This window comes from Symphalangus syndactylus, chromosome 18, assembly GCF_028878055.3.
Source record: "Symphalangus syndactylus isolate Jambi chromosome 18, NHGRI_mSymSyn1-v2.1_pri, whole genome shotgun sequence".
Lineage (NCBI taxonomy): Eukaryota > Metazoa > Chordata > Mammalia > Primates > Hylobatidae > Symphalangus > Symphalangus syndactylus.
In genome coordinates this window covers 57,125,896-57,152,219 of record NC_072440.2, presented here as the reverse complement: position 1 = coordinate 57,152,219, position 26,324 = coordinate 57,125,896, and the positions used below count along the sequence as shown (strand labels likewise).

General features: G+C 47.5%; 1 protein-coding gene and 1 long non-coding RNA gene across 4 annotated transcripts in view; one reads left to right on the top strand and one right to left on the bottom strand.

Annotated features, from left to right (window-relative positions):
• Positions 1–15: 15 nt before the first annotated feature.
• LOC134733533 (uncharacterized) lies at positions 16–9,675 on the top strand. The gene is made up of 3 exons (XR_010117106.1): positions 16–330; positions 4,313–4,399; positions 9,425–9,675. It is a non-coding gene; the product is annotated as an uncharacterized lncRNA (long non-coding RNA).
• The window catches only part of UFD1 (ubiquitin recognition factor in ER associated degradation 1), a 28,416-nt gene continuing 4,720 nt past the window's right edge, over positions 2,629–26,324 (bottom strand). For all 3 annotated transcript variants that reach the window (XM_055253652.2, XM_055253655.2, XM_055253654.2), the window contains 9 exons: positions 24,412–24,533; positions 20,578–20,708; positions 17,916–17,988; positions 10,785–10,853; positions 9,566–9,631; positions 9,300–9,347; positions 8,393–8,481; positions 7,470–7,551; positions 2,629–3,464 (listed from right to left, as the gene is read on the bottom strand). In XM_055253652.2, coding sequence (XP_055109627.1) covers positions 3,390–3,464; positions 7,470–7,551; positions 8,393–8,481; positions 9,300–9,347; positions 9,566–9,631; positions 10,785–10,853; positions 17,916–17,988; positions 20,578–20,708; positions 24,412–24,533 — 755 coding nt within the window. In that variant the 3' untranslated portion in view covers positions 2,629–3,389. The remainder of the gene's footprint in view (positions 3,465–7,469; positions 7,552–8,392; positions 8,482–9,299; positions 9,348–9,565; positions 9,632–10,784; positions 10,854–17,915; positions 17,989–20,577; positions 20,709–24,411; positions 24,534–26,324) is intronic.

Here is a 26,324-nt window from a genome sequence, read left to right as displayed (position 1 = left end):
GCGCGGAGGGCCGCGGTCGCAGGGTAAGTCCCGGGCGAGGCCTGGCGCGGAGCCTACGCGGCCACCGCGACGACCTCGCCATTCACCCCGGGCCAGGCGGGCATCCTGGGCCGCGCAGCTACTTTACGTCAGCCGCCTCTAAAATCACACGGCTCTGGCCAGTTCTTTTCAGCAGCTTTATGAGATTTTCTCAAATCTCAACAATCCGGTATATTTTCAAAAGTACATACTGAGCATCAAGGTGGTGCAGCGAACCTCCCAGATCTGCAGCTCCAGCGGTCTTGCCTGAGCGTCCACTCAGGATGAAGGTGAACTCGCAAAGTAACCGAGGTTGGTTGGGCATGACATGTGGTGGATCTAGGGTTGAATGACCTCCCCAGGGAACGCAGGCTTGAAGTGGAGGCTGAGAATGCAATCCGAGTACGGCCATAGGCCGGTCAAAGGTATGGAGGCGGTGTGTAGCAGGGGTGAGCGGGGTAGGAGTGGCTTGGATGTCTGTAGTTCTATTCTAAGGGTGCGGGAGACATGTAACATTTACCGTATTCATTTTTTGAGACAGGGTCTTGCTGTGTCACCCAGGCTTAGTGCAGTGGCATGGCGTGTTCATGGCTCACTGAAACCTGAAACTCCGGGACTCCGAACAGCTGGGACCACAAGCATGCACAGCCTCACCAGGCTAATTTTTAATTTTTTTTTTGTAAAGATGGCGACTTGCTAAGTTACCCAGGCTAGTTTGGCCTCAAGCGACCCTCTCACTTTGGCCTCCCAAAGTGCTAGGATTATAGGCTGAGCTCCAGTGCCTGGCCGGAACGTTTGTAAAAAGGAGCAATGCACAAGAGGCAACAAAGGCAAGTAAAGAGGAGGCTGGTGGGCTTGCAGAAACGCCCTGCAGTACCTATGCTGCGGTTCTGCCTCTTCACTGATAACAAATCCTCAGTATCCACTGATACAAATCCTGGGACTGCTGGGCCAGTCCCAGGAATGACACTGGGACAGACTCCCTGGAGGTGGATCAGAAAGCTGCAGTTTTGGCCGGGCGCGGTGGCTCACGCTTGTAATCCCAGCACTTTGGGAGGCCGAGGCGGGCGGATCACGAGGTCAGGAGATCGAGACCACGGTGAAACCCCGTCTCTACTAAAAATACAAAAAAATTAGCCGGGCGTGGTGGCGGGCGCCTGTAGTCCCAGCTACTCAGAGAGGCTGAGGCAGGAGGATGGCGTGAACCCAGGAGGCGGAGCTTGCAGTGAGCCGAGATTGCGCCACTGCACTCCAGCCTGGGTGACAGAGCGAGACTCCGTCTCAAAAAAAAAAAAAAAAGAAAGCTGCAGTTTTACCAGGGGTCCTGCTGTTGAGGCAGCTGGCTCAAGGACCAAGCCCAAATAAGACACTGAGAGGAAGACTGCAGGCCAGGGTGCAGGAGTAATGACCAGGATCAGTGCTCCAACTGGCCCCACTCTGTCATTAAAAGGCCCTGCAATGGAATCCATCCTGGTCCAGGCAGGGGAGTGTGCCTCCAGCAAAGGACCAGGCGTTTCACTGCATACACAGCAGGTGTTGCTTAGTGAAGACAAAAACCCAGAGCCAGAGGTACTGTAACATTCTTCATTATGCATAAGGTGACAATCTGTTAGCTGATGTGATCCTGCAAATGAAAGCTGTCTACCCACCAAGGAGGGTTTCTCCCTCTGCTAGTAAAACTGAGACTTTGTCAGTGGAGGGTCAGGGAAGTCCCCACAGTGCTCACGCCTTCCAAAACCACGCCCATTTCCAGTGATGATGGTTTGTGCCACAGGCCAAGTACTGAACATCATGACACTTATACTCTTCACTGAAGACATGTAGATAGACCCTGGGGCCACCATTCTCTCCTCTCTGGAGTGTTGGAGGGGCCCTGACGAGGGCAGGACCCCCATGCCTGGAAGCAGGGTTAGCCCTGGCTCATGGGGGACCCTGCTGGGCTTAGCCATTGCCACCTAGGGATCAGGCAGCCTTGTTTCTTCCTACTTTCTCCAGGAGAGGCCCCAGAGGGACACTTTTCTAGTGGTGAGATGGAACATGGGGCACCTGCCAACAGGCCTTCCTTCAGTTCTGGTCAGAGGCCCAACCACCAGTCTGTGTTAGTACCTAATCATTTAGATTTAGGCTTTAGTTATTGCTGTTTTTACTTGAAATTCTTTTTTTTTTTTTTTTTTTTTGAGACGGAGTCTCGCTCTGTTGCCCAGGCTGGAGTGCAGTGGTGCAATCTCGGCTCACTGCAAGCTCTGCCTCCCGGGTTCACGCCATTCTCCTGCCTCGGCCTCTCCGAGTAGCTGGGACTACAGGCGCCCGCCACCACGCCTGGCTAATTTTTTTGTATTTAGTAGAGACGGCGTTTCACCATGGTCTTGATCTCCTGACCTCGTGATCCGCCCGCCTCGGCCTCCCAAAGTGCTGGGATTACAAGCGTGAGCCACCGCGCCCAGCCTACTTGAAATTCTTGGCTTAGAATTATTCCCAATGGGGCCAGGCACAGTAGCTCATGGGAACAAATTTAAAATAATGAGATTAGCATGTCAAAAGATCTCATGTTATAGAAAGTGAAGATCTAAGACCAAATAAATACTGATAAAAAATAAAGACAGGCCAGCAGAAGCTTGGATGATTTAATAAATTAAAATTGGGAGTTGGGGAGTAGGGAAGAAGGAAAGAGAGGAACATCTCTTTAGCATTTGTTCATTCTAACATTCACGTTTGCTTCTCCATGGAGTTGTTTCAGTATGAACAGGTTCACTAAAGAGCCAGTTATGTCCATATGAAATGAGAATAAAAGTGCAAGCTCATTCAGATCAGGTTCTTCTGAGTGGTGTTTTTGAAAAAAATATGTAAAATAAAAATAGAAACATTCTTTGTCAAATACTTAAATTGCAGCCACAGTAGTGGGACAGCCACTATTTATAGAACATATGTCTATTTAAACCCTTTTTTTAGGCCAAAGACTGACACCTATGCAATTGACCTAGGAAAAGAAAGGATAAATGAAGAAAAAGAAAGAACACTTCATGTTAGACAATTTAGTCACCTCCATAGGTTTTGACAGAATTAGGGATGCAGAATTGCTCCTGCTGAGGCAGTGGCAGCCCCCCTCAAGCTGAAAGCGTGAAGAGGTGAGGAGGCAGCTACCTACAGGCCCTCAGGGACAGCTGTTTGTCTTTCCCCAAATCAAGCCTACAACTACAAAGTCCTGCTGCTCCACTTCCAAGTCAAACTTGATAATTCTTAGGTAACTCTAAATAAATCTTAAGTAACAGAGTATTCTCTGATGAGACTTGTCCCTGTCAGTGCCAGTAACTAAAAGCCAAGATGTTGCAAATGATTCTTTTATTATTTTCCAATCAGCCAACAGTCCTCACTTAGGGCTTTCTTCCCTTTTTACGCAACGACTGTCCTTCTCCAGAGAAAGCGACGAATCTGCCTCCAGCTTCATCCTAGGTGTGAAGAGAAGATACTATTTTCAGACTCCCTGGAGGTTTACAATAAATGCCTTACTCTATGGACTCACGTACCATCCACATTACTCATAAGAAATATCTCAGGCTGGACATGGTAGCTGACACCTGTAATCCCAGCACTTTGGGAGGCCAAGGTGGGAGGATCGCTTGAGCCCAGGAGTTCAAGACCAGCCTGGGCAACATAGTGAGATCCCATTTCTACCAAAAATAGCTCCGTGTGGTATGTGCCTATGGTCCCAGCTACTTGGGAGGCTGAGATGGGAGGATGGTTTGAGCCAGGGCCATAGTGAGCTATGATTGTGCCACTGCACTCCAGCCTGGATGGCAGAGCAACAGAGCAAGACCCTGCCTCAAAAAAAAAAAAAAAAAAAAAATCTGTAAGTTCATCACCCAAAAACATTTCAGGTCACTTTTCTGTACATGCTTAAAGAATTGTTTTCCCACTTAATTCTGAAGTCTCATGCCAATAAACTTCCTGTCTAGTATACTCCCAAGGCTACAGAAATGAATTCTGTAAAAAAAAATTCCAACACATAGGAGGGCCAGTTTTCTACCAGTGGACATTGCTGTGGTAAGCAGCTTAATGTATTTGCACACAGCTCTGATTTTTTTTAGACCTCAAATTCCTGGGTCAAAGTGTGTACACACTTTTAATGCTTTTAACATATAGAGACCAACCAGCCCTCAGAAACATTCCACTAAGCTATCCTTCCATCAGCAGAAAGAGGGATTGTTTTTTCCCAAGCCTTTGAAAACTGCACATATTTTTTTTCACATGCTTTTATTGCTAGTCAGTCTGAGGCATTATCTCAACTTTTCCCTAGGAAGAAGAGGATTCTGGAATGTTCAACACACATCCCTGCACCTGGCTCCCCACTAACTGTAGCATGTTATACCTGCAATAGAGCACGGTTAGTATTTATGTGGTAACATTCATGTAAATTTGAGTCACAGCTGCATTTAGTCTTCCTTTGCCACACAGCCTTCCATTTATCCTGGTGTCAATAGCTGTGTTTGGCTTCTTTATATATTCAATCACAGCCTGCATTGCATGGAGTTCATCTGTTTTGACAAACCTGTGTCTCCTGGGCCTTCGCCCTGCCGCACCTGGACTGGCCTTTCTCTAGGTGCCGTACATGTTAGTGGGGGCTCCTTATTTCCTGGATTCTATGACTTTCTTATTTCTACCTTATTCCTTCATTTTAGTGAGGGACACCTTCTAGGAGCTTCCTGAGAAAAGATGCATGAGGATTATCTTCTTGTGAGTTCCTTTTTTCTAGTCTCATATTTCATTGATAGGCTGGTTGGTATGTTAGTCTGCTAGGGCTGCCATGTAAAATGCCAAAGATAGGGTGGCTCAAACAACAGAAATTTATTCTTCATAGTTTTGGAGGCTAGAAGTGCAGGATCAAGGTGTCAGCAGGTTTGGTTTCCTCTGACGCCCTTTTCCTTGGCTTGCAGATGGCTGCCTTCTTGCTGTGTCCTCACATGGCCCTTCCTATGTCCAAATTTCCTCTTCTTAAAAGGACACCAGATTGAATTAGGGCCAACTCTAATGGTCTTATTTTAACTTAATTGCTTCTTTAAATGGCCCTATCTGAGTTACTGGGGGTTAGGGCTTCAACACAGAAACACTGGAGGGACACAATCCAGCTCCTAAGAGTTGGTACAGAATTTTAGGTTGGAAAAAATTTCCCCTCAGAATTTTGAGTATATTGCTCCACTATCTTCTAGTTTCCTGTGTGTCCTGCTAAGATGATGTCCCTCTTTTTGGGAGATAGGGTCTTACTGTTACCCAGGCTGGAGTGCGGTGGTGTGATCTCAGCTCATAGCAGCCTCCACTTCCCAGGCTCAAGTGATGCTCCTAACTCAGCATCAAAGTAGCTGGGACTACAGGTGTGTGCTGCCATGCTTGGCCAATTTTTAAAATTTTCTGTAGAGACAGAGTCTCCCTATATTGCCCAGGCTGGTCTCAAACTCCTGGGCTCAAATGATCTTCCCACATCAGCCTCCCCAAGTGTTGGGATTACAGGTGTGAACCATGGCGCTTGGCTGATGAGGTCCTTGATCCATGGTGATACCTCTGTTCTCTCTCCAGAAGCTTTAGGATCTTTCTTTGCCTCAAAGTGGGGCTATTTTCATTCATTTTGCTGGAACTCAGTGGGCCCTTCAAATCTGTAAACTTGTGCCCATCTTTGGGGAAACTATTTCCCTGATGATTTCTGCTCCTTTGGTTTCTGTGGCTGTTCTTCCCACAAATCCTCTATTATTTAGATGTTGGAATGGGAAGCTTTCTGACTGTGGCCTTCACTTTAGAGGTAGTAGTCTAGAGACCTACTGGAGTCAAGCCTCCAGCCTTCAGGGGTGGGGGAGGGAGGGTAATGCAGCTCTAACTGCTTAGTAACAGAATTCTGTCTTTAGTCCCTCATTTCTAGAGGTGCCTTTTGAGAATTCTACAATCTACACAGAACTACTTCTAGGCTTTCTATGGTCTACTAAGGTACCTGGGGCTTCCAAAGCCTTGTAGTTGCCTCCTCTTCCACTGTCTTTCTTACCTCATGACCTTTAGCCACAGCCTTAGTGGGGCTGCAGGATGGAGTAGAGCTAAATATGTCTTCAATCCCATCTTTAAACATATACTTCTTAAATACATATTTATGTCAAACAGGCCTGCTGTGCCCACTGGCCTCCCCCGCCTTCTGTAAATTTGCAACAATCAGGTCACAGTCAGCCTGGGGGACGTCCCACGCTGAGGTCTTAGGTCTGAGTCAGGCACTGGCTTTTAGTGAGAAAGGCAGCCTGTAGCTGGTGAAGCCTGGATGGTGCCTGAAGGAGGAGCTGGAGGGTGAGGTCTGACTGGCCACTATGTTTGCTCCTCTGAGCCTGAAAGGTCCCAATGCCCAATGCTGTTTCAACTTGAACATTGAGCCCAGAAGTGGTTGTGAGTAGGACCAGGTGTGCAGACTTCACAGTGGTCTCTGTCCCCAACCACCCCAAGTGCTAGAGAGGAGTTCAGTAATCGGGATGGGTCCCATGTAGCAGCTGGTCCTGAATGGGTGGCTCAGTACATCTGCCCTCTGCCCTACTCCTGGATCCTCAAGGGTCCAATCCTTTGAGAAAAGGAACCAGGAGAGCCATGGGTCTGAAGCACTGGTGTTGTAGAAATCCTTATCACACAGAGGTGACTGCATTCCAGTTGCTGCCAGGCCTGGCCACACTCCCACAAAGTGCCCATGTCTACAGGATGCTCAGCCCTTGCCTTCCTCTGTCCCACCACCACCCTGCTCCACTAGAAGGTGCTGCCTATATTTGAAGTTCAAGGTCTCTGTTGGAAGAGGAAGCCCATCCAGGGCACACAGTTCTGTGATAACAGAGCCTGGAGTCAGCTCTAGAGCAAGACAGAGCTCCTGACCCCCATGCTGCAAGTCTTCTGTTTCACACACCCCACACCAGCTCTACATAAAAAAACAGGGCACCAGGGAGCAGAGGGACCCTAGGAAAGGGAAAACATGACACCCTGATGTGGTTTGGCTGCGTCCCCACCCAAATCTCATCTCAAATTCCCACGTGTTGTGGGAGGGACCAGGTGGGAGGTAACTGAGTCGGTGGGAGGTAACTGAGTCATGAGAGCAGGTCTTTTCCGTGCTGTTATCGTGATAGTGAATAAGTCTCATGAGATCTGATGGTTTTATAAGGAGGTGTTTCCCTGCACCAGCTTTTTCTCTGCCTGCTACCATCCATGTAAGATGTGACTTGCTCCTCCTTGCCTTCTGCCATGATTGTGAGGCCTCCCCAGCCATGTGAACTGTAAGTCCATTAAACCTCTTTCTTTTGTAAATTGCCCAGTCTTGGGTATGTCTTTACCAGCAGCTTGGAAACAGACTAATACACACCCCTACTCGGAATGCCAAGAACTTCAGTCATCACTAGCAAATAAATCTCCTCACTACCAACCAAGGAAATACAAGGAAATACACTCACCTCTTCAACCTTTTTGACAAGGGGACGTGAATTTCTGATGAAAGTTATCTTACCAAGTTTAAATTCATAATTGGGAATTCCTCTGTAAGAAGAGACAGAGAGACACAGAAATGTTATTTCCAGGAAAAAAGGACTAAAATTCATTTTTGACAGTCAAGAGGAATGCAGAAAAGATGCTGCTGCACCCCACCTGGGCCCTTTGGTGCTTCCTGGCATCCTCCCAGGAGGGAAGCAGAAAGTAACTGACTTCTTGGTTTGGTATCAACATTGGGTATAGGGCCAGGGGCTTTAGACTCTGTACCTGTCTATGGAGAGGGGTCATCTGAAGGATTGGGAAGCCCTCACTCTCACTGTCCTGAGCTTCACAGAACCCTCTGAGGTGGCTAGACTCTCACTCCAGTATTCTGATTTCACACACACAACAGACAACTAACACACCTCAGCCCTGCCCCTGCCATGATGGCCACCAGAGGAAGGGTCTGCTGTGGGTCCCTGGACCCAGCAACAGAAGCACATCTGAAGTAGCTCCTCAGGGAACTTTCAGGGGAACTGAGATAATGTGACCTGATTAATAATTCAAAGTCACAAAACAGGAAAATAGGCAGATCACCAAATAGGGACCAGAAAGGTTTTGAGTAAGAGACAGATCTGATCAGACGTGCATCTTAGGAAAGCCAGTGGGGGCAAGAAGAGGCTGAATTGGAGGTATGGAGAGAGGCTGGACCACAGTGGTACTGGGGGTGGCACTGTGGAAGGAGGGACATGTTGTGCTCCACCCCACCAAGGAGAGCAGCTAAGGGTTTTCGTCCCTTGGGAGACTACTGACCCAGGCTTTGTCTCCAGAACTGGGGTGAGGCTGCCCGACCCCAGGGGGCTGGCACAGATCCTCCTCCTGTCCTGGAGGAGAGCCAGGACAGACATACCTTTTAATATCTCCAGGCTTGATTGGGGAGGGGCTGGGCTCTACCCCTTTCTTCTTTCCATCCAGTCTATTGCCAGATCCAGAGAAAGCCTAGACAGGAAGTACGTGAGTCATATAATGAGCCCAAGTGTGAGGACGGTATGTCCTTTGCTTGGAGATCGCTGCAGCGATGTGAGCTGGGGGTGCTGTGCAGACCCCTTCAGGACTGAAGCCCTGACTCCTCAACTGCTGGGGTGCTGGCAGCTAAGAACTCTGCCCTGTTCCTCAGGGGGTGGCCATGAGCTGAAGAGAGCCACTTGGCCAAGGGCAGCCAGCAGTCAGTGTTGGGTTAAAATGCCTGATCCCTGCCTCTGCAGGGCCACCCAGTCCAAGCTCTATGGGTGGGCTAAGGCTACTGTTGTGACTGCCCCATAGCTCAGCTTCCCATCATTCTGCCCTCTCTGCTGCTTCCTGGCACCTCCTGCTACCTCAGTGCCCACACATGAGCCACCTCCACCTGTTTCCCATGGAGCCTTGCCAGTGGTTATGCTAAGGGTCATGTTTGCAACCTACATGGTACAGGCAAAGAAAAAAGGAAACATGATTTACAAGAGAGAGAAAGTAAATGTGGTAACTTTTGGTGAACCTAAGGGAAGAGTATATGTGTACTGTACTATTTAAACTCTTCGGTAGGTTAGAAATTCTTAAAAATCTGGGCTGCCTTATGGGGCTGTTGGGAAGATTCCAGGAGAGAGTGGATACAAAAGGGTTTGGTAACTCAGCAAGTGGCAGATTTGCATGTGCACAGGTACCCAGAGGCCTAGCCCCTGCTGATGTCCATCGAGCATCATGGAGAACACTCTGAGTGAGTGCTCCAATTTCAAGAAGCAGAGGGCACAGCAATGTAAGTCAAGTGGTCTGGTACTCACGCGGAAGCCCAGCTCTCCAGCATAGCCACTGTGGTCGGCTTCACCTTCCTGACAGTGAAAAAGAAAAACAGGTAAGATCCTCAGCAGGGACACTCAGCTTCCCTCTCACCCCCACCCCCGGCTAGGATGTCCCCCGGAAGCATGGCTGGAAGGGATGCAGAGGATATGACTACACCAACACCAGCAGAGGCCACCCACGAGCCACTGCCAGGAACTCAAAAGCAGCGTGCAGCAGGACAGCAAAGGACACTGGGGATAACACTTACTGTCGACTCTTCATGCTGGACTTGTCTTTCGGGTTCTTTGTAGCCCAGGGGAGCATCAAAGTCCACCTGTGTTTCCAGGATTTTAAAAGTAAAATATTGAGACATGGTCACCCTTGGCTTCCTTATCTTTTTTGTTTTTAATTGAGACAACTGTAGATTCACATGCAGTTTTAAGAAATAATACGAAGATGCCTTGTACACTTGCCCAGTTTTCCCAATGGTAGCATCTTACAAAATTACAGTAAAGTATTGCTGCCAGGATATCAACACTGGCACAACCCACTGCTGTTATTCAGATTTCCCCAGTTTTACATGTTTTTGTTCATGCGTATCTTTAGTTCTACACAATGTAATCACTGTGTAGGGCATGTATCCACCACAGTTGAGATGTAGAACAGTTTCACCACCACTAGGATTGCCCGTGTTGTCTTTTTATAACCATACCCAGCTGTCTCCCAGCCCCCTCCACCAGTCCTAAGCCCTGGCAACTACTAGTCTATCTTCCACTTCTAAAGTTGTCACTTTGAGGATGTTATATAATGAAGTAACTTTTTGGGATTGGCCTTTTTTGCTTAGCAGTATTCCCTAGTAATACAACCAGGATGCTGTGTGCATCAGCATTTCATTCCTACTCAGAAGGTTCAGTACACTTCCTTACCTCTTAAGCATATTCACTCCTCGGCCGGGCGCAGTGGCCCACGCCTGTAATCTCAGCACTTTGGGAGGCCAAGGCGGGTGGATTACCTGAGGTCAGGAGTTTGAGACCAGCTTGGCCAACATGGTAAAACCCCATCTCTACTAAAATAAAAAACTAGCCGGGCATGGTGGCACATGCCTGTGATCCCAGCTACTCGGGAGGCTGAGGCAGGAGAATCGCTTGAACCTGGGAGGTGGAGGTTGTAGTGAGCCAAGATCGCACCACTGCACTCCAGCCTGGGCAACAGGAGTGAAACTCCGTCTCAAAAAAAATAGAATATTCACTCCTCAGCGGGTCAGAGCTAACCATGGCAGCACTGGCAGCAAACTCTGTTGCCCCAACTGGCCCTGAGATAGATCACAAGGTCACAGTCTCCTCATGATGTTCTGACAGCATCTTCTTTCTCTTTACCCAGAGTCCCACGGGCTGTTTGATGCCCTCCTGACACCCTGGGCTGCAGTGGTCACCAACTGCCCATCCTCCCAGGGCCCAGGCTCACTGTAACTGGACAGAGCCACTCACGTTCATGTCACACTCAATGATGGACACTGCCTTGTCGGGTTTGGTCTCCATCACACGCAGTTCGTAGATCTGTGGGGCAAACACAGAAATCAGTTGGATGGTTTCCTGGCAGCACTGGAGCTGTCGCTGTCCATGTTACTGTGGCTCTACTGGCTCCTGCGAATGACACAGCATTCATGCCCATGACACAACCTACAGCTGCACTTCTTGCTGTGACAACCCTGCCATAAGGGACAGGCTGCCCTGTGCCCATCGCTGAAGAGATGCTGTTCCCCAGATGTGGTTCAAGTTAGACAAGGTAGTTATACAGCTAACTGCAAAAGACACTAACAACCTTTAACCCAGAAAGTTCACTTCTGGAACTTTAATATTTATTTTATTTATTTATTTTTGGACAGAATCTCGCTCTGTCGCCCAGGCTGGAGTGCAGTGGTGCAATCTCGGCTCACTGCAACCTCTGCCTCCAGGATTCAAGCACTTCTCCTGCCTCAGCCTCCCTAGTAGCTGGGACTATAGGCATGCGCCACCACACCTGGCTAATTTTTGTATTGTTGTAGAGATGGGGTTTCACCATGTTGGCCAGGCTGGTCTCGAAATCCTGACCTCAGGTGATCCACCCACCTCGGCCATACAAAGAACTGGGATTACAGACGTAAGCCACCGCACTCGGCCTTCGAAATTTATTCTAAGTAAATAACTAGCTATACCCAATGAGAAAATCCTAAGAATGCTCATACCAATGTCACTAATACCACTGTACAGATGCTCCTTGACTTACGATGGAACCAAGTCCCATAAACTTATCATAAGTTAAAAATGTATTAATATTCCTAACCTACCAAACATCATAGTGCAGCCTGCCTTAACCATTCTCAGAACACATACATTAGCCTACAGTTGGGCAAAATCATCTACTGTAAAGCTTATTTTATAATAAAATGTTGAATAACTCATGTAATTTATTGAATACTGTACTGAAAATCAAAAACAGAATGGTTGTATAGGTATTCAAAGTATGGTTTTTACTGAATGTGTATCATGTTTGCATCATAATAAAGTTGAAAAATTCTAGGTAGAACCATAGTCAGGGACTGTCTGTATCCTCAAAATGCAGCTGAATTATATTTCTTCATATATAAATTTATAGTTATACAATGGTATGCTACGCAGCCAACAGGAAAATAATTTTAAAACCAGTCACGTTGCCTGTGTCTAAGATGACCTCACGTATGTAAAAAATGCACATAAAAAATGTCCAGAAGCAGGGCCGTGCGTGGTGGCTCACGCCTGTAATCCCAGCATTTTGGGAGGCCGAGGAGGGCAGATCACGAGGTCAGGCGAACGAGACCATCCTGGCTAACATGGTGAAACCCCGTCTCTACTAAAAAATACAAAAAATTAGCTGGGAGTGGTGGCAGGTGCCTGTAGTCCTAGCTATTCAGGAGGCTGAGGCAGGAGAATGGTGTAAACCCAGGAGGTGGAGCTTGCAGTAAGCTGAGATCACGCCACTGTACTCCAGCCTGGGCAACAGAGTGAGACTCCATCTAAAAAAAAAAAAAAAAAAAAACTACAGAAGCATAGAAATTAAAAGTGGCCCTATCTACTTTTTCCTGCATCATTTCAGGTTCTTTGCTTTTATCTAAAGTCTGTCTTGCTTTTTTGTTTTGTTTTGTTTTTTTTAAGAGATGGAGGCTCGCTCTGGCGCCCAAGCTGGAGTACAATGGTGCAGTCTCGGCTCACTGCAACCTCAGCCTCCCGGGTTCAAGTGATTCTTTTGCCTCAGCCTCCCAAGTAACTGGGACTACAGGTGCGTGCCACCACACCCAGCTAATTTTTGTGTTTTTGGTAGAGATGGGGTTTCACTATGTTGGCCAGGCTGGCCTTGAACTCGTGACCTTGTGATCCACCCGCCTCAGCCTCCCAAAGTGCTAGGATTACAGGCGTGAGCCACCACGCCCAGCCAGTATGTCCTGCTTTTACAGCCATTTTAAAAAGTCTGGATAGTACCACCACTTAAAAAAAAAACCTAAGCAGGGCCAAATCTACTTTTAAAAGTGTCATAATTATTGAATAGACAAGGAATAAAAAAAGGATCTGTCATTGTGTGGATATACTACCACTTATCCACTGAGCATCCGGCCTGTTTCCAATCATTTTGCTATGTTAATGACACTACTATAAACATTCAAACATGTCTCCTAGGGCTTGGCTCATGCTTCTCTACTGTTTTCACGTTTTCAAATTGCAGGCCACAACCAATCAGTGGGTCATAAAACCAACAGGGCTGCAACAGAATTGAAAAGGAAAGAATTGGAAGGTAGTACTCTAGAAGTACCAGAATGTATTGCATTTAGTAAGGATAAATATTCCTGTGACATTTCCATTTACTTTTATGTACTGGCATAATATTAAACACTTTTTTTTTAAACTATGGGACCAATTTTCTAGGTTGGTGCTCCTCAAACTACCTGGGAAGACCTAGTTTTTAAAAATGTGCAGTCTGCTGGACTGCCATGGGGTCCTCCTGCACAGAAGCAAGACACAACACACACCAGACGCCCAGAGCTCACCAGGACAAGGACTGGTTCTGTGGCCATGTGTGTGGAGGTTATGACAATGCCAAATTACTATACATTTCTAAACATTCACTTTTGATTCTGCTTCCTCGAGGCCCTGGCAACCACCATTCTTTCTTTTTTTTTTTTTTCCTTGAGGCAGGGTCTTGCTCTGTCCCCCAGGCTGGAGTGCAGTGCCATGACCCTGGCTCACTGCAGACTTAACTCATCTTCCCGCCTCAGCCTCCTGAATAGCTGTAACTAGGCACATGCCACCACGCCCAGCTAATTTTAAAATTTTTGCATTAATTTTTTGTAGTGACAGGATCACACTATGTTACCCAGGCTACTCTCAAACTCCCAGGCTCAAACAATCCTCCAACCTTCGCCTCCCAAAGTGCTGGGATGCCAGGTGTGAGCCATGGTGTCCAGGTGATTCTACTTTCTGTCTCCCATGAATTTGACTACTCTAAGTACTCATGTAAGCGGAATGCAGTATTTGTCTGTCTGCATCTGGTTTATTTCACTGAGCAGAATGTTCATCCATGTGGTAGCATGTGTCAGAATTCCCTTCCTTTTTAATGTTGAATAATATTACATTGTATGTGTATACCACATATTATTTACCCATTCATCTGCAATTTATTTTTGACTATGGTGTGAGTTAGGAACTCAATTTGTTTTTTCATCTTAGGAATAGTCAATATCCCAGATTCCCCAACCCCAGTTATCTCCTTTGCCTGGTGACATCAATGCTGCCTCAGTGGTGGACCAAGATTCTTTGTATATAAAGCTTTGTTCCACTGGCCTACTTGTCTATTCCAGAACCAATGCCATATGGCATCTTAACTACTGGAGCTTTATTACACTCAGCTGCCATATAGAATCTTCCTTATATATATGACCAGATTCTTTTGTCAATATTTTATTTACAATCTATGTATCTGTATCAAGTGACAATGATCTGTAGTTTACCTTTCTCCTATCCTTGTGTGGTTTTGGTGATCAAGGCTATACTGACCTCAGAGAATGAGCTGGGGAATATTTTCTTTCTCTATTTTTAGAATATCCAAGAGCAATTTATTTCTTGCGTGTGAGGAAGAACTTGCATATATAACCATCTGGGCCTGGGTTTCCTGGATTAAGATTTTTCTGATTGAATTACTTGACTGGCTATACAATTATTTAGGCTGTTTTTTTTTTCTTTAGTCAAACTTCAATTACACTTTTCTCTAAGAAATAATTTATCAGTGTCAAATAAGTTGGCTCATTTCTTAGTATAAAAGTTTTCACAGTTTTATCTTTCAAGATATTTGCTTTATCTAAGTCATTTTATGTTTTTAAACATTCAATATGTATGTAGACTTTTCAGGGTTTGCTTTTTTTTTGTTTGAGGCAAGGTCTCGCTTTATCACCTAGGCTGGAGTGCAGTGGCACGGTCACTGTTCACTGTAACTTCTGCCTCCCGGACTCAAGTGATCCTCCCACTTCAGCCTCCCGAGTAGCTGGGACTACAGGTGCATGCCACCATGCCCAGCTAATTTTTATATTTTTTGTCGAGATGGGGTTTTGCCATGTTGCCCAGTCTGGTCTCAAACTCCTGGACTTAAGTGATCCGCCCACCTCAGCCTCCCAAATTGCTGGGATTACAGGTGTGAGCTACCACACCCAGCTTCAGCTATCTTTTTTATTAACTTTATTGAATTGTAAACAGAGAACACTTTAATTCTAAACAACTCTCTCAAGAGAGTAAGTCTAGGCCGAGCGCGGTGGCTCACATTTATAATCCCAGCACTTTGGGAGGCTGAGGCTGATGGATCACCTGAGGTCAGGAGTTCGAGACCAGCCTGGCCAACATGGTGAAACCTCGTCTCTACTAAAAATACAAAATTAGCCCTATGTGGTGGCACATGCCTGTAGTCCCAGCTACTCAGGTGGCTGAGATGAGACAGGAGAATCACTCGAACCCAGGAGGTGGTAGCTGCAGTGAACCAAGATTGCGCCACTGCACTCCAGCCAGGGTGAGACAAAGACAGACTCTCTCAAAAAAAAAAAAGAGAGCAAGTCTAAAGACTTACTCTTTTCCAACATTTTGGATGTCATTTTTTAAGCTTCACACATTAAACATTATTACTGCTTTATATGGCAACATTTACCCTGGATTCATATTTGCCAGTTTATTTATTCCCTATTCCTTCTTGCTTTCCTTCTAGGATAATGCTTATTCCTAAAGTACATGCTTTTAAAATTCCATTGGTAAATAACCTCTCTCAGATTTGGTTCATCTGAAAATATTTTTACTTTGCCCTTATTCTTTAAGGAAGGTTTTGATGATAGTTACTTGATACTGGCTGTAACTGTTGCTATTCAAAGACATGCTACTTGCTGTTCTTCTGAAGGTACTGTGTTTTCTCCCTGCTTACCTCTCTGTATTTGGTATTTTCTACCTGTAGCTTATTCTGTTTGTTATACATTATAAATTTCCTGTAGTGATGGGCAGACCACCAATTCTAAATCAATTTCAGTTACCATCTCTTCAGATTATTGCAATTCCTCCATTCTTTCCTACTGAGATTGCAATGAGCATGTTTGACTTTCTCAGTGTCTTCAACATCTCAGGCTCTCATATGTTCCATCCCCCTTGCTCCTCTGTGTGAAATTCTGTTATTTCTTCAGATTCATCTTCCATTAACTCTTTTATAGCTGTTGTTTAACGTTTTGTTTTTCAAATCTTTCTGGTTATTTTTGATAGCCTTTTGTTGCTCGCTATTATAATTCCATTTTTAAAAATATCTTTGAACATTTTATATCTAATTATTTTACATTTGTATCTAGAAATTCTAATGCCGATTTCCTTAGGGATCTAATTTTTACTGTCTCTGCTTTGCTGTGGTTAAATTATGCGTTCTTTGCTTGTTCAATTGACAGCAATCCCAAAGACTTAACTAAACCGGAGTGCTTTTTCCAGAGAGGATCTGTGTTTATTTCTCCTGAGACAATGACAACACCCACCTCTGTGTCTATTTTACTGCTTTTAAGGGTTCCAGTTCAATCCTGATCTCTGATTCAGATCTCCCACTAGAGCACTGATATGGCCATCTGCCCTCAGGGCAACCCAGCTTAGAGTCTTTAAAATTCTCTATAAGCACAACAGTACATTAATCAGAAGGGCCCATTAGAGTATCTACTTCTAAAAGTGGAAGTTCAAACCTGTGTTTCAATTTTACATATACTCTATATAATGTACCCTCCCTTACAGTGCAAAGTATCAGTGCTATCCTTTATCATCAGTTTAGGAGTTATATTTAGTATTACTACCTTAACATTAAAAACAATAACATTAAACTGCCTGTAATTAATTATAAAAGCTTAGAGTATTCAGTTAAGGTAAACGATACCTAAAATGTTCTCTACAAAGCTAAAGGGAACAAGATTATTTCTCAGTTTATTAAAAGGAAAAAAGAAAGTGTGATTCGAAACCCACAAAACTGAAAAATAAGGTCAGACACCTCAAATACGAGGAAACTGCCAGAGAATAAGCTGGATCCCTGCACTGACACCAAGGGAGTAACTGGCTAAACCACAGGCAGCTGTGACACAGCTGTGAAGGCCCAGTCCCTGAAGGGACCAGAGAGTGCTGTGAAGGAGCTAAGTGCTAGCTTCAGGGAAAGCCCAGCCAAGCCAGGCTGTGGTCACTCCTGAACACTAAGGCTAGCTCTGGCAACAGCTCTGTGGGAGGGTCAATTGTCAACAGTCACAGTGAATAGGGGCACCTATATTACTGTGCTCCATGCCTGTGGTGGGACAGCCTGATGGCAGGATTGCCAACTATTACATCCTCCTGCAGGCATGTTCCCATAGGTAATAGGAAAGTGAATGCTTTCTTGAATTTTGGAGTAAGTCCTGTCATTTCACTTTACAGTTAAATTGTCTAGATCCAGACACCTAAACAGCATAAAATCAGGGATGAAAACAGAGGCATTCAGACCTGAGAGACTTGTGTCAGAAAGGTCAAGCCTAGAGAAGCTGCTAAGTGAAAACGGAAGCTGAAGAAAACAGGAGGAGGTGGAGGAGGATGTGGGCTCCCAGGAGGAGAGGTGAGCCTAGGAGGTGTTGCCCTAAGGCAGAGCCAGGCTCTGCTTCTCAGATGCCACACAGCACTTGGCCCCACTGAAGGGCCTGTCAGCTTCTGTGGGGCAGGGATCCCAAGGACAAGGACCCAGCAGGGTTGTTATTGTGTCTCCACAGCCCCGCAAAGCGTTTAGCTCAGATTAGAGGTGCAGTGGGGACCTTTCAAACCAAGACAGAACCAGCAGCCTTGCCACCAAGGTACACAGAGGTATGACTAATAAGTCTATCAATGTTCCCCTGTAAATGCAATCTATCCTCAAAACAGAGTTACCAAATGAATTAGGGCTCTAAATATGAACCCGGGAAAACCTAATAACCAAACAGTAGGCAGTAATTAGGTGATAAGATCCAGGCATACGCTGCTTAAAAAGAAGCCCCATTCAAACATTAGAATGGACACTGCAGGTGGCTCTTGTCAGGCATGACCTGCATGAACTGGGCTCACCTTTTCATTATAGTTGATGGCAATCACATCCCCGGTGGTCAGACAGGCAAAGTTCCTAAGTGCGTTTTCTAATCTGCAGACACACTGTCAAGGCAACATGGCAAGATGGATACCTTAATCTGAAACAAGTTTCCATGAGGGGTTAGATGATTACTGGTAGGCAGAGACTATATCATGATGGTACTTCAAACACGAAGCTTTAATACAATGAAGTACTACTTGACAATAAAGAAGGATGGAACTCCTAATATGCAATAATATGGATGAATCTCACAAATGCCAAGCTGGGGGAAGGGGAAATAACCAACCACAAAAAGGCAGTGAGATTCCATCCACATAGAACCCTGAGAAAGACAGATCTATGAGGATGGGAGGTAGCTGAGAGGTTTCCGGGCCAGGGGATCAGGTGGGTACTGGCAGAAAAGGACCTTTTGGGAACATGGAAATGTTCTGGTTACATGGGTGTATACATTTTCAAACTGGCTGAACTGTGTGCATTTTATTGTATACAAATTATACCGTGGGATTTTAAAAAATCCTATGGGAGTACAAAAGAACAAAAAAGATTTAATGAGTCAGACAGGTCCTCTCAAAAGTTCCTCAAAATCAAAGATGCTTTCATTTATACTTTTGTTGTTTCTATCTTTTGAGCTGATAACTTTAGTTAATAAAAATTTAAATAAACCAGAATATACTTTTTATAACAGTAAAACTGTAGAACCCAAATGCCCACACAAGGAAATGTCTATTCAGGTGGAATATTTTAACCATGTCTTCCTCATCAATTTGCTGAATTACTTTACATAAAAAGGTCACATGAAACGTGGCTCCAGAGCCTGCCACTGTGAGAGTCTAACTTGAGGATGAAAGGGTGAGGCTATCTAGGTTCACCTCACTTGGTCAAACAGCTTTCCAGAACCAGAGCAACTTTGTGAAAAGTGCCTTATGTGGCGGATGCTTTCTTTGCTCCCACACATGAAGTGCCACGGTAGAGTGCCCTTCCCTCCACTCCTCTAGTGACCCTGCCAGGGAATCTTCTCTGACTTCCACTGCGGCAGCTGGAGGAGCAGAGCCAGAGCCCTCAGGCTGAGAACACGAGGCCTGTGCGGGCAGGGCTGGCTCCCCATATGGCTGGCCTCTGCATACTCTGGCACCTGCTGCAGCACCAGCTTCCCACTTTCTCTGCTCAGCGCCAAGACCGCTTTCATCCAGACCTCAGCCGGACCAGAAAACACCAGGCTCTCAACTGATGGAAGTGACGCCCTTTCTCCACACACTAACAAGTTAATTGTGCTGACAAAAACAGCATCTGAGATCAACCTGGTAAGTCTGCATTGGGGCAGGGCGCAGTGGCTCATGCACGTCATCCCAGCACTTTGGGAGGCTGAGGCAGGTGGAGCACCTGAGGTCAGGAGTTTGAGACCAGCTTAGGCAACATGGTGAAACTCCATCTCTACTAAAAATACAAAAATTAGCCGGGCGTGGTGGTGCACACCTGTAATCCCAGCTACTCAGGAGGCTGAGGCAGGAGAATCACTTGAATCTGGGAGGCAGAGTTTGCAGTTAGCTGAGACTGTGCCACTGCACTCCAACCTGAGCAACAGAGTGAGACTCCATCTCAAAAAAAAAGTGTGCATTGCAACACATGTAAAAACCCTGAGAAAATGGGCATGGCCCATTCCTGGTCACTGACAGCCAAACAAGCATGTCTAGGTTAGAGCTCTGACGGACAAGTTAACTAGCTCTTCCCATAGGACATCCCTCTGCCTGTGGGACAGGAGGCTCAACAAGGCCATCGTGTCCAGAACATGGGCAGCAAAGAATATACACGGCCCATATGCATCCAGAGCACAACCAGCAGCGCCTTGCTCCTAAGAAAACATCTGGAGAGAGGGCTACTGGGAAGGGAGGCAGCTTTTCTTAACTTTCTGTCTGTGTTGTTCAACTGTTTGTTTTTTCAAGTATTCATTAAAAAAAAAAAATTAAAAAAAAAAAGAAGTAGAATGGAGTGGCCACTCTTATGCCATGATCTTAACAGGAAAAATCAGGGCCATGGAGCTAGAGATCTTGATTGGTGCACACAGCACCGTCCCGTACCTGCACTGCCTACTTCCTGATTCTGTCAACACATACACCTGGCTTAAGTTCAGAGGTGAACATAAAGAATCCACGAAAACCTGATACCTTTGCTTTCTGCTTGGTGACATGGAAACTGCAGTCATTGCTACCTATTGGCCTGGAGTGAATCAGCTCTCAGGCTGGCATGCAGTGAGGTTGACAGGCCAGTGCACCGCTGGGCGGAGGTACTAGGGAGCCACAGAAGGGGCTGGAGCTGAAGGCAGATGAGCTGCTCCCTCCTTCCACTGGACATACTGTGCATCCTGGCTTTGTGCCAGGTAACACAGACCAATTGAAAGAAGGGCTTCATTGTGGTCTCCAGGAAATGTCTGGAAAGTGACAGAGGTGGCCCAGACAGCACCCAGTGCACTTGGCCAGGGCCACGCAGATGTGCTAGCTGAACCCCATTATTCTCAAATCACAACTTGAATCACAAATGTGTTATCCCCAAAGCAGACACAGATTCAATACAGTACATGATGTTTAACAACCGCCAGCACACTCTCCTTTGTCTAAAAGAACTCCGCTTATTTGAAAAAGATACACAGCTTTGGGGTTGGTGATGTCCAAGAAGTCAGGGCTCTGAGGTTGGAATTTGGAGTAGGTGGCCACTTGAAGGTTGACGCTCTCCACCTGGACCAGGCCGCCTTCTTCCAAGAGTAAGTTCTGCATCATCTGAAAGGAAGAAGAGGTTACATGAGACTCCTAGAGATGAAGTAGCCTCCACAACCACTGCTCCCTATACACTGGGCAGGCCTGTCTTACTTGGGTCCTTGGAAGAGGAACCTGAGGCAAGATAAGTAATTCGTGATACTATGTCAGGAAGGAGGGAAAATTCAAGTGATGTGGAAGGAAGAAGGCCAATAAAGGGGTGCTACTGAAGCTGTAAAGCTCACAGTGTGAACGCATCTCTGCAGGGCCACCCAGATTACTCACTAGCTCCAGGCTTCCCAGGGGCAGAGCATTTTCCTGGAACAGTCACTCACCGTACTTCCAAGCTGTCCCAGAAGCAACTTATAAGGCCCTGCGGCAAGTAGGGCTGCACCTGAGGTAGGACAAAAGCAGCACAAGGCAAGGCTGACCTGGCAATGGAATGGCCCACCACAGCTGAGGCTGCAAGATGGTGACAAGACCCCAGAGGTCTCTGCTATGGAGGTTATAAAAATCTGACAAAGCCTCCACATGTCTCTATTAAATAACCCAGCCAGGTAGACGACGGCTGAGAAGTGAGATGGAAAGAGATAAACAATGCCTGTGAGTACTGGGTGTGCAGGGAGTCCAGACTCAGGTCAGAGGCTCTATGTCTCTTGCAATGAATTTTGCTTGTCTTACTTGGAACCGTCTTAAAAGGAGTGTCAGACATATACATGAGTAGAAAGAGCCGTAGAGGAGAGCTCCCACGCACCCAGCCCTGACGGTTAGACAGTGCTCACATCGTGGCTCAGTCCATCGATCAGCACTACCTCACACCCAGTCCCAAGCCACACTAGATGCCCTGAAGCAAATCCCAGGTATCACATCCCTTCAAGAATGTTTCATCGGGAGTGGCAGTGAGAAGGTGACTTTAACAGCCAAGGGAAAAGGGGGCTGAGGGCTGTGTCACAAATGAGAGGGAGCTCATGAGGAGGGAGAGGCATGCTGAGGCCAAGGCTGTGCCTGGGAGGCTGTGCCTAGGCCATGAGTGAAGCCTGAGTGGTGGGCCCTGCGGACAGGCTTGCAGAGGACCCCATGCACTCACGCTGACAGCTGCTTGTCAGGCTAGTAAGGGCAGAAATAGAGGGTGGTCACCGTACCAGATGCCACAGGCAGGCACAGAAGGACGCAGAGGTGACTGGCCTTGGTAACTGGGGTCTGGCATCCCCAGGAGTGATGTTCTAACAGGAAGTATTCTAAGGCTCAGTTAGCCAGCCGCAGGCCAGGCGCACTGTCCCTGGGTAGATTTTTGTGGGAAATCTGTCAGCGAGGGGAAGGATACTGGGCTGCAATCGCAAGCCTGAGGGATGTCTGGCCAGGGATCGGGGGTGGCTTCCTCAGCCAGAGGCAGGACACTGCCATAGGTGATGTGAGGAGGAGAGGCAGAGAGGTCAGACTAGGGCTTGAGGTGAGAAATGGGCTGCTGGAAGAGGCCTGAGAGCACTAAGCAGGCAGGAGGAGCTGAAGCCTGGCCCTCCCCATGCAGCATTTTAGAGCATACAGCACAACGGGCAGCCGAGTACCCACATGTCACAAGCAGCTAGTCCAGGGCTCGGATCTAGGGCAGCAGACAAAGCCTTGGCCACAAGGAAAAAGGCCAGTACCTATTCCAGGCTGGCTTGTCCTGAAGAAGCTTCGGAGCATGGGTGGGATGGAGTCCACCAGCCAGCCGAGAAAAAGCACTGGCTCACACGCCCTCCAAGACAGCAGATGGGGGATACCTGTCACCCGCCTGCCCATGCCAGGAGCTGGAAGGCCAGCTCAGGGGAAGAGGTGGCCTGATGGCTTCACACCCCAAACCAGCTCCAGGCTACCTGAAGAGGCTTTCCAGGGGAGAAAGGGATTCAATTAGTTTCCTGGTCTAAAGCAGTCCAACAGTTTGGACAAGAGGCCACCCAAACTTCAAGTCTATGGGTTAAAGGAGAACCTTCGAGGTACAGTGTATCCCCAGCATCACCACCTCCTCTTATAGGTGAGCCACAGAAGGGACTGGGGAAGTAGTCACTGCCTGACACTTCAGCTACCTAGAGTGGCTTCAGTGACCAGGTGTTCTACCGGATGAGCAGAACACAGCCTCAGGCCCTTGGGGGCACCTGCAGACAAACACAAGAATAGCAAGGGGCTGAGCAGCAAATACTGGGGAGGGCAGGTGAGCCAATCTGGGCTTTGAGGCATAAAAGCCCCCCATAGGCCAGGGTGGGCAGGGCTGGTCAGCTGAGGTGAGGAGGCAGCATGGGAAGGCCAGGCACTAGGAGGTGCAATGGGAGTGCAGGGCTCTTGTCGGGGAGACACTGGCCAGGCCAAGACCTTGGGAAGGACCCTGGGACCCAGGCTGAAGAGGACGCCACTACTATGGCAGCATGGGCAAGGTCACCAGCTACAGGAGGAAAGGGACCTTCAGAATTTTGATTCATATTATTCTTTTTTTTTTTTTTTTTTGAGATGGAGTCTCGCTCTGTCGCCCAGGCTGGAGTGCAATGGTGTGATCTCGGCTCACTGCAACCTAAGCCTCCTGGGTTTAAGCCATTCTCTTGCCTCAGTCTCCCAAGTAGCTAGGACCACAGGCATGTGCCACCATGCCCAGCTAGTCTTTGTATTTTTAGTAAAGACGGGGTTTCACCATGTTGGCCAGGCTAGTCTCGAACTCCTGACCTCAAGTGATCTGCCCACTTCGGCCTTCCGAAGTGCTGGGATTAGAGGCGTGAGCCACCGTACCTGGCCAGAATTTCAATTCATATTTAATCTCAGAAGATATTAGTTAAGGCCATCCCTTCTGAATGTCTGGCGGCCACCATGATAAGGCATCAGTAGGAGAGGTGGGCTGTGCTTCAGACCACCTCCCTGGTGTCAGCCAAGCAAGCACTCCTGAGAGTTCCCAGCCCACAGCTCACTGCAGGGTCACTCAGTATGCCTGATGTAATCCAAGCACAAACAGAAGGACAAGCAGGTCCCTTTGTTAACTTCCCTAATGTGCCAGAGCTGGGGAGAGTGAGGAGAAGAAGGAGCCAAGTGGACCACAGCTACCTGTGTGGAACTCTCACTGCTGCAGACTCCTCCCTACAGCACTGGCACAGTTCTGCTCACTTCTCTGAGGGGTACAGCCTCGAGGGCAGGCTCTGGTGGCTCACATGCCCTGGATATCCCAGCTCAGATCTGCAATGACATCCTTCAAGTCAACTTTCCAAAGAGAGCCTGCTTGTTAAGGAGAAAGACGTCACTCCTATGGCAGCTCAGTTGAGAGATTTGGGAGACTAAGTCAGAGGTAACTGAAAACATGTATGCTGTGACAGACTACTAAAAGTAGGGGAAAAGCATAAAAACCTCAAACACCCTACTTACTAGACCACCTAAAAAATACTGTTGCTCCATTATTTTTTAAAAAGCCTCACCCAGGAAATCACGGATGAACAGTTCAGCTGTGGTTTCTGGACAACTACCTGCGCAACTATCAAAGAAAAGGCCGCTCCCACAGCACAGTGGCCCACAGGTGCGTCCAGAGCCCACCAGCCCGCATAAGGCACAGTGCACTGCTCTGGATCCCTTCTCTCTCGCTGGGTCAGGTCAGGCTAAGACACTGAGCAGGAGGAGTAGGCTGGGCCACCTGCTCCAGGGCCAGGACTCTCGAGTGCAGGGGATGTCTCTGCCTAAGTGGCTGCTCTCTAGAGACCCTGGCAGCCCCACTCACCCAGTGTGGGAGGTAGCAGATGCCCTCATCAGCCACAAACTCCAGCACGCCACAATGCGTCATGCGGTCCGAATTCTTATTGGTCAGTTTGAACAACATGGGATAGGTAATGTTAAGTCGGCCTGAAAATAAGAGAGAGACTATGAGGCACAACTCCTATGAAGGGGACACCTGTTCGGCCCATGCCTTCCCATAGAAGGAGCCTCCCCACAACCCTGCCCGCAACCCCACACTCCTCTGGCAGATGAATCCCCCTCTGTGAGAGCACAGTGCATGGCTCAAGGAGGAACCTGGCAACTCGGTAACACAGCACTGGCATAGACTTATGATTTTCTGAAGTCGACATTTTAAAAAGTGATGTGTTCATTCATTTATTCATAAATAATTTCAGTGCCCACCATGCCCTGGACAAAATCCCGACCTTCAAAGGTTTCTAGTTTGAAGGTAGAAACCTTCCAACAAAGAAAACAACCACAACCAGATGCTGCAGGTGCTGTGGGAAGAGCTGGCAGGAGGGGGCAGAGCTACTGGGCTAGGCTCCTGGGGCCGAGTTATTTCGGCTGGGCACTGGGTGGGCAGACCTGGGAGGAAATCCAGGCAGAGGTGGCAGCCTGAGCAAAGGCATAGAAGGGAAGAGGAGCCCAGGCAGTTCAGAAATGGTGGACAATTAGGCAAGACAGGCCGGGGACAGGTGTGGGAGTGGTTGGGAAGGGGAGGGGCACCACACGGGGTAGAACCTAGGGCCTGGGCCCAGCGGGCAGTGTGGGTTCTCAGCAGGGTCATGACATAGGACGCCCCCTCTCTTTGGTGGACCTTGAGGTGTGGGTTGAAAGCAGGGCCAGAGGCAAGTAAGCTGGACTGGTGACACGCTGACCCAAGAGGTGCACAGGCACATAAAGGAGGGGCTGGCAAAAAGAGGCAGGAAAACCCAGGAGACACAGGGCCCCAGGGGAGAGGACCGAAAAGGAACTGATGGTAGTGATGGTGTCTGCCATGTGTAAGGCCCTTGTCCAGTCTTCCCAGAACAGTCAGGTAGGTACTATCATTATCCCCTTCTATCTATGGGGAAACTAAGGCCCACAGGTTAAGTAACACACCCAAGACCTCACAGCACACAAGTGGTGATGCCAGGATTCAAACCAAGGCTGCTGGCTTAAGTCCAGGGATTCAACCATCAAAGCAGAATTTAGCTTGTTAGTTTAGGCAAATATTCCAACAAAAATCACACTTAGTGTTAGGAAGTAACGCAGATTCCATTTGAGATCTCCCTAAAAATTCTAATAAAGCAAATCAAGTTAAAAGCTTGGGCAGGAAGCTACAGAGAACCTCTGGGAGTAGCATGGAGGTACAGTACGAGTGGGCACTCCCTCCTATCACCAAGGGTGACTCTCACACTGGCAGTAAAGGGGCCAGGACTTCTGTCCCGGTCCACCTCTCAGCTGCAGAGCCATGGAGCTGACCTACAGCTGGTCCACAGTAAACTGGACTGGGCCCAGCCAAGGGTCTGAGATTGTTGCAAGTGAAAGAGACTCCAATGTCCCTCAGTCCACTGACTCGCAAACTGCATTTTGTGACTTAAAGGCTCCCAGAGCCCTGGGGCTCCCAGTCCCTCTGTACTCCCTCACTTCCTCCAAAAAGAGCAGAGAACCTCATTTTATGAATTAGAGGACTTCCTGTAAGATTTAGACAGAAAGAGTTTCTCCCATCACTTAAAAGATTTGAACAACACTGATCTGAGCTACACCTCAATGACCCAGCTCCTGAGTCTCTTCTGGACACCTGTGCCAAGGGTCACAGCTGGTGTCTGGCTCCTGGGTCAGCATAACTTGAAAGAAAGACCTTTTTAGGGAGCCTGTTCTCTCCTCTGTAATGACAGGGTCTTCGTGATAACTGTGAACTCCATAGCTCTGTTG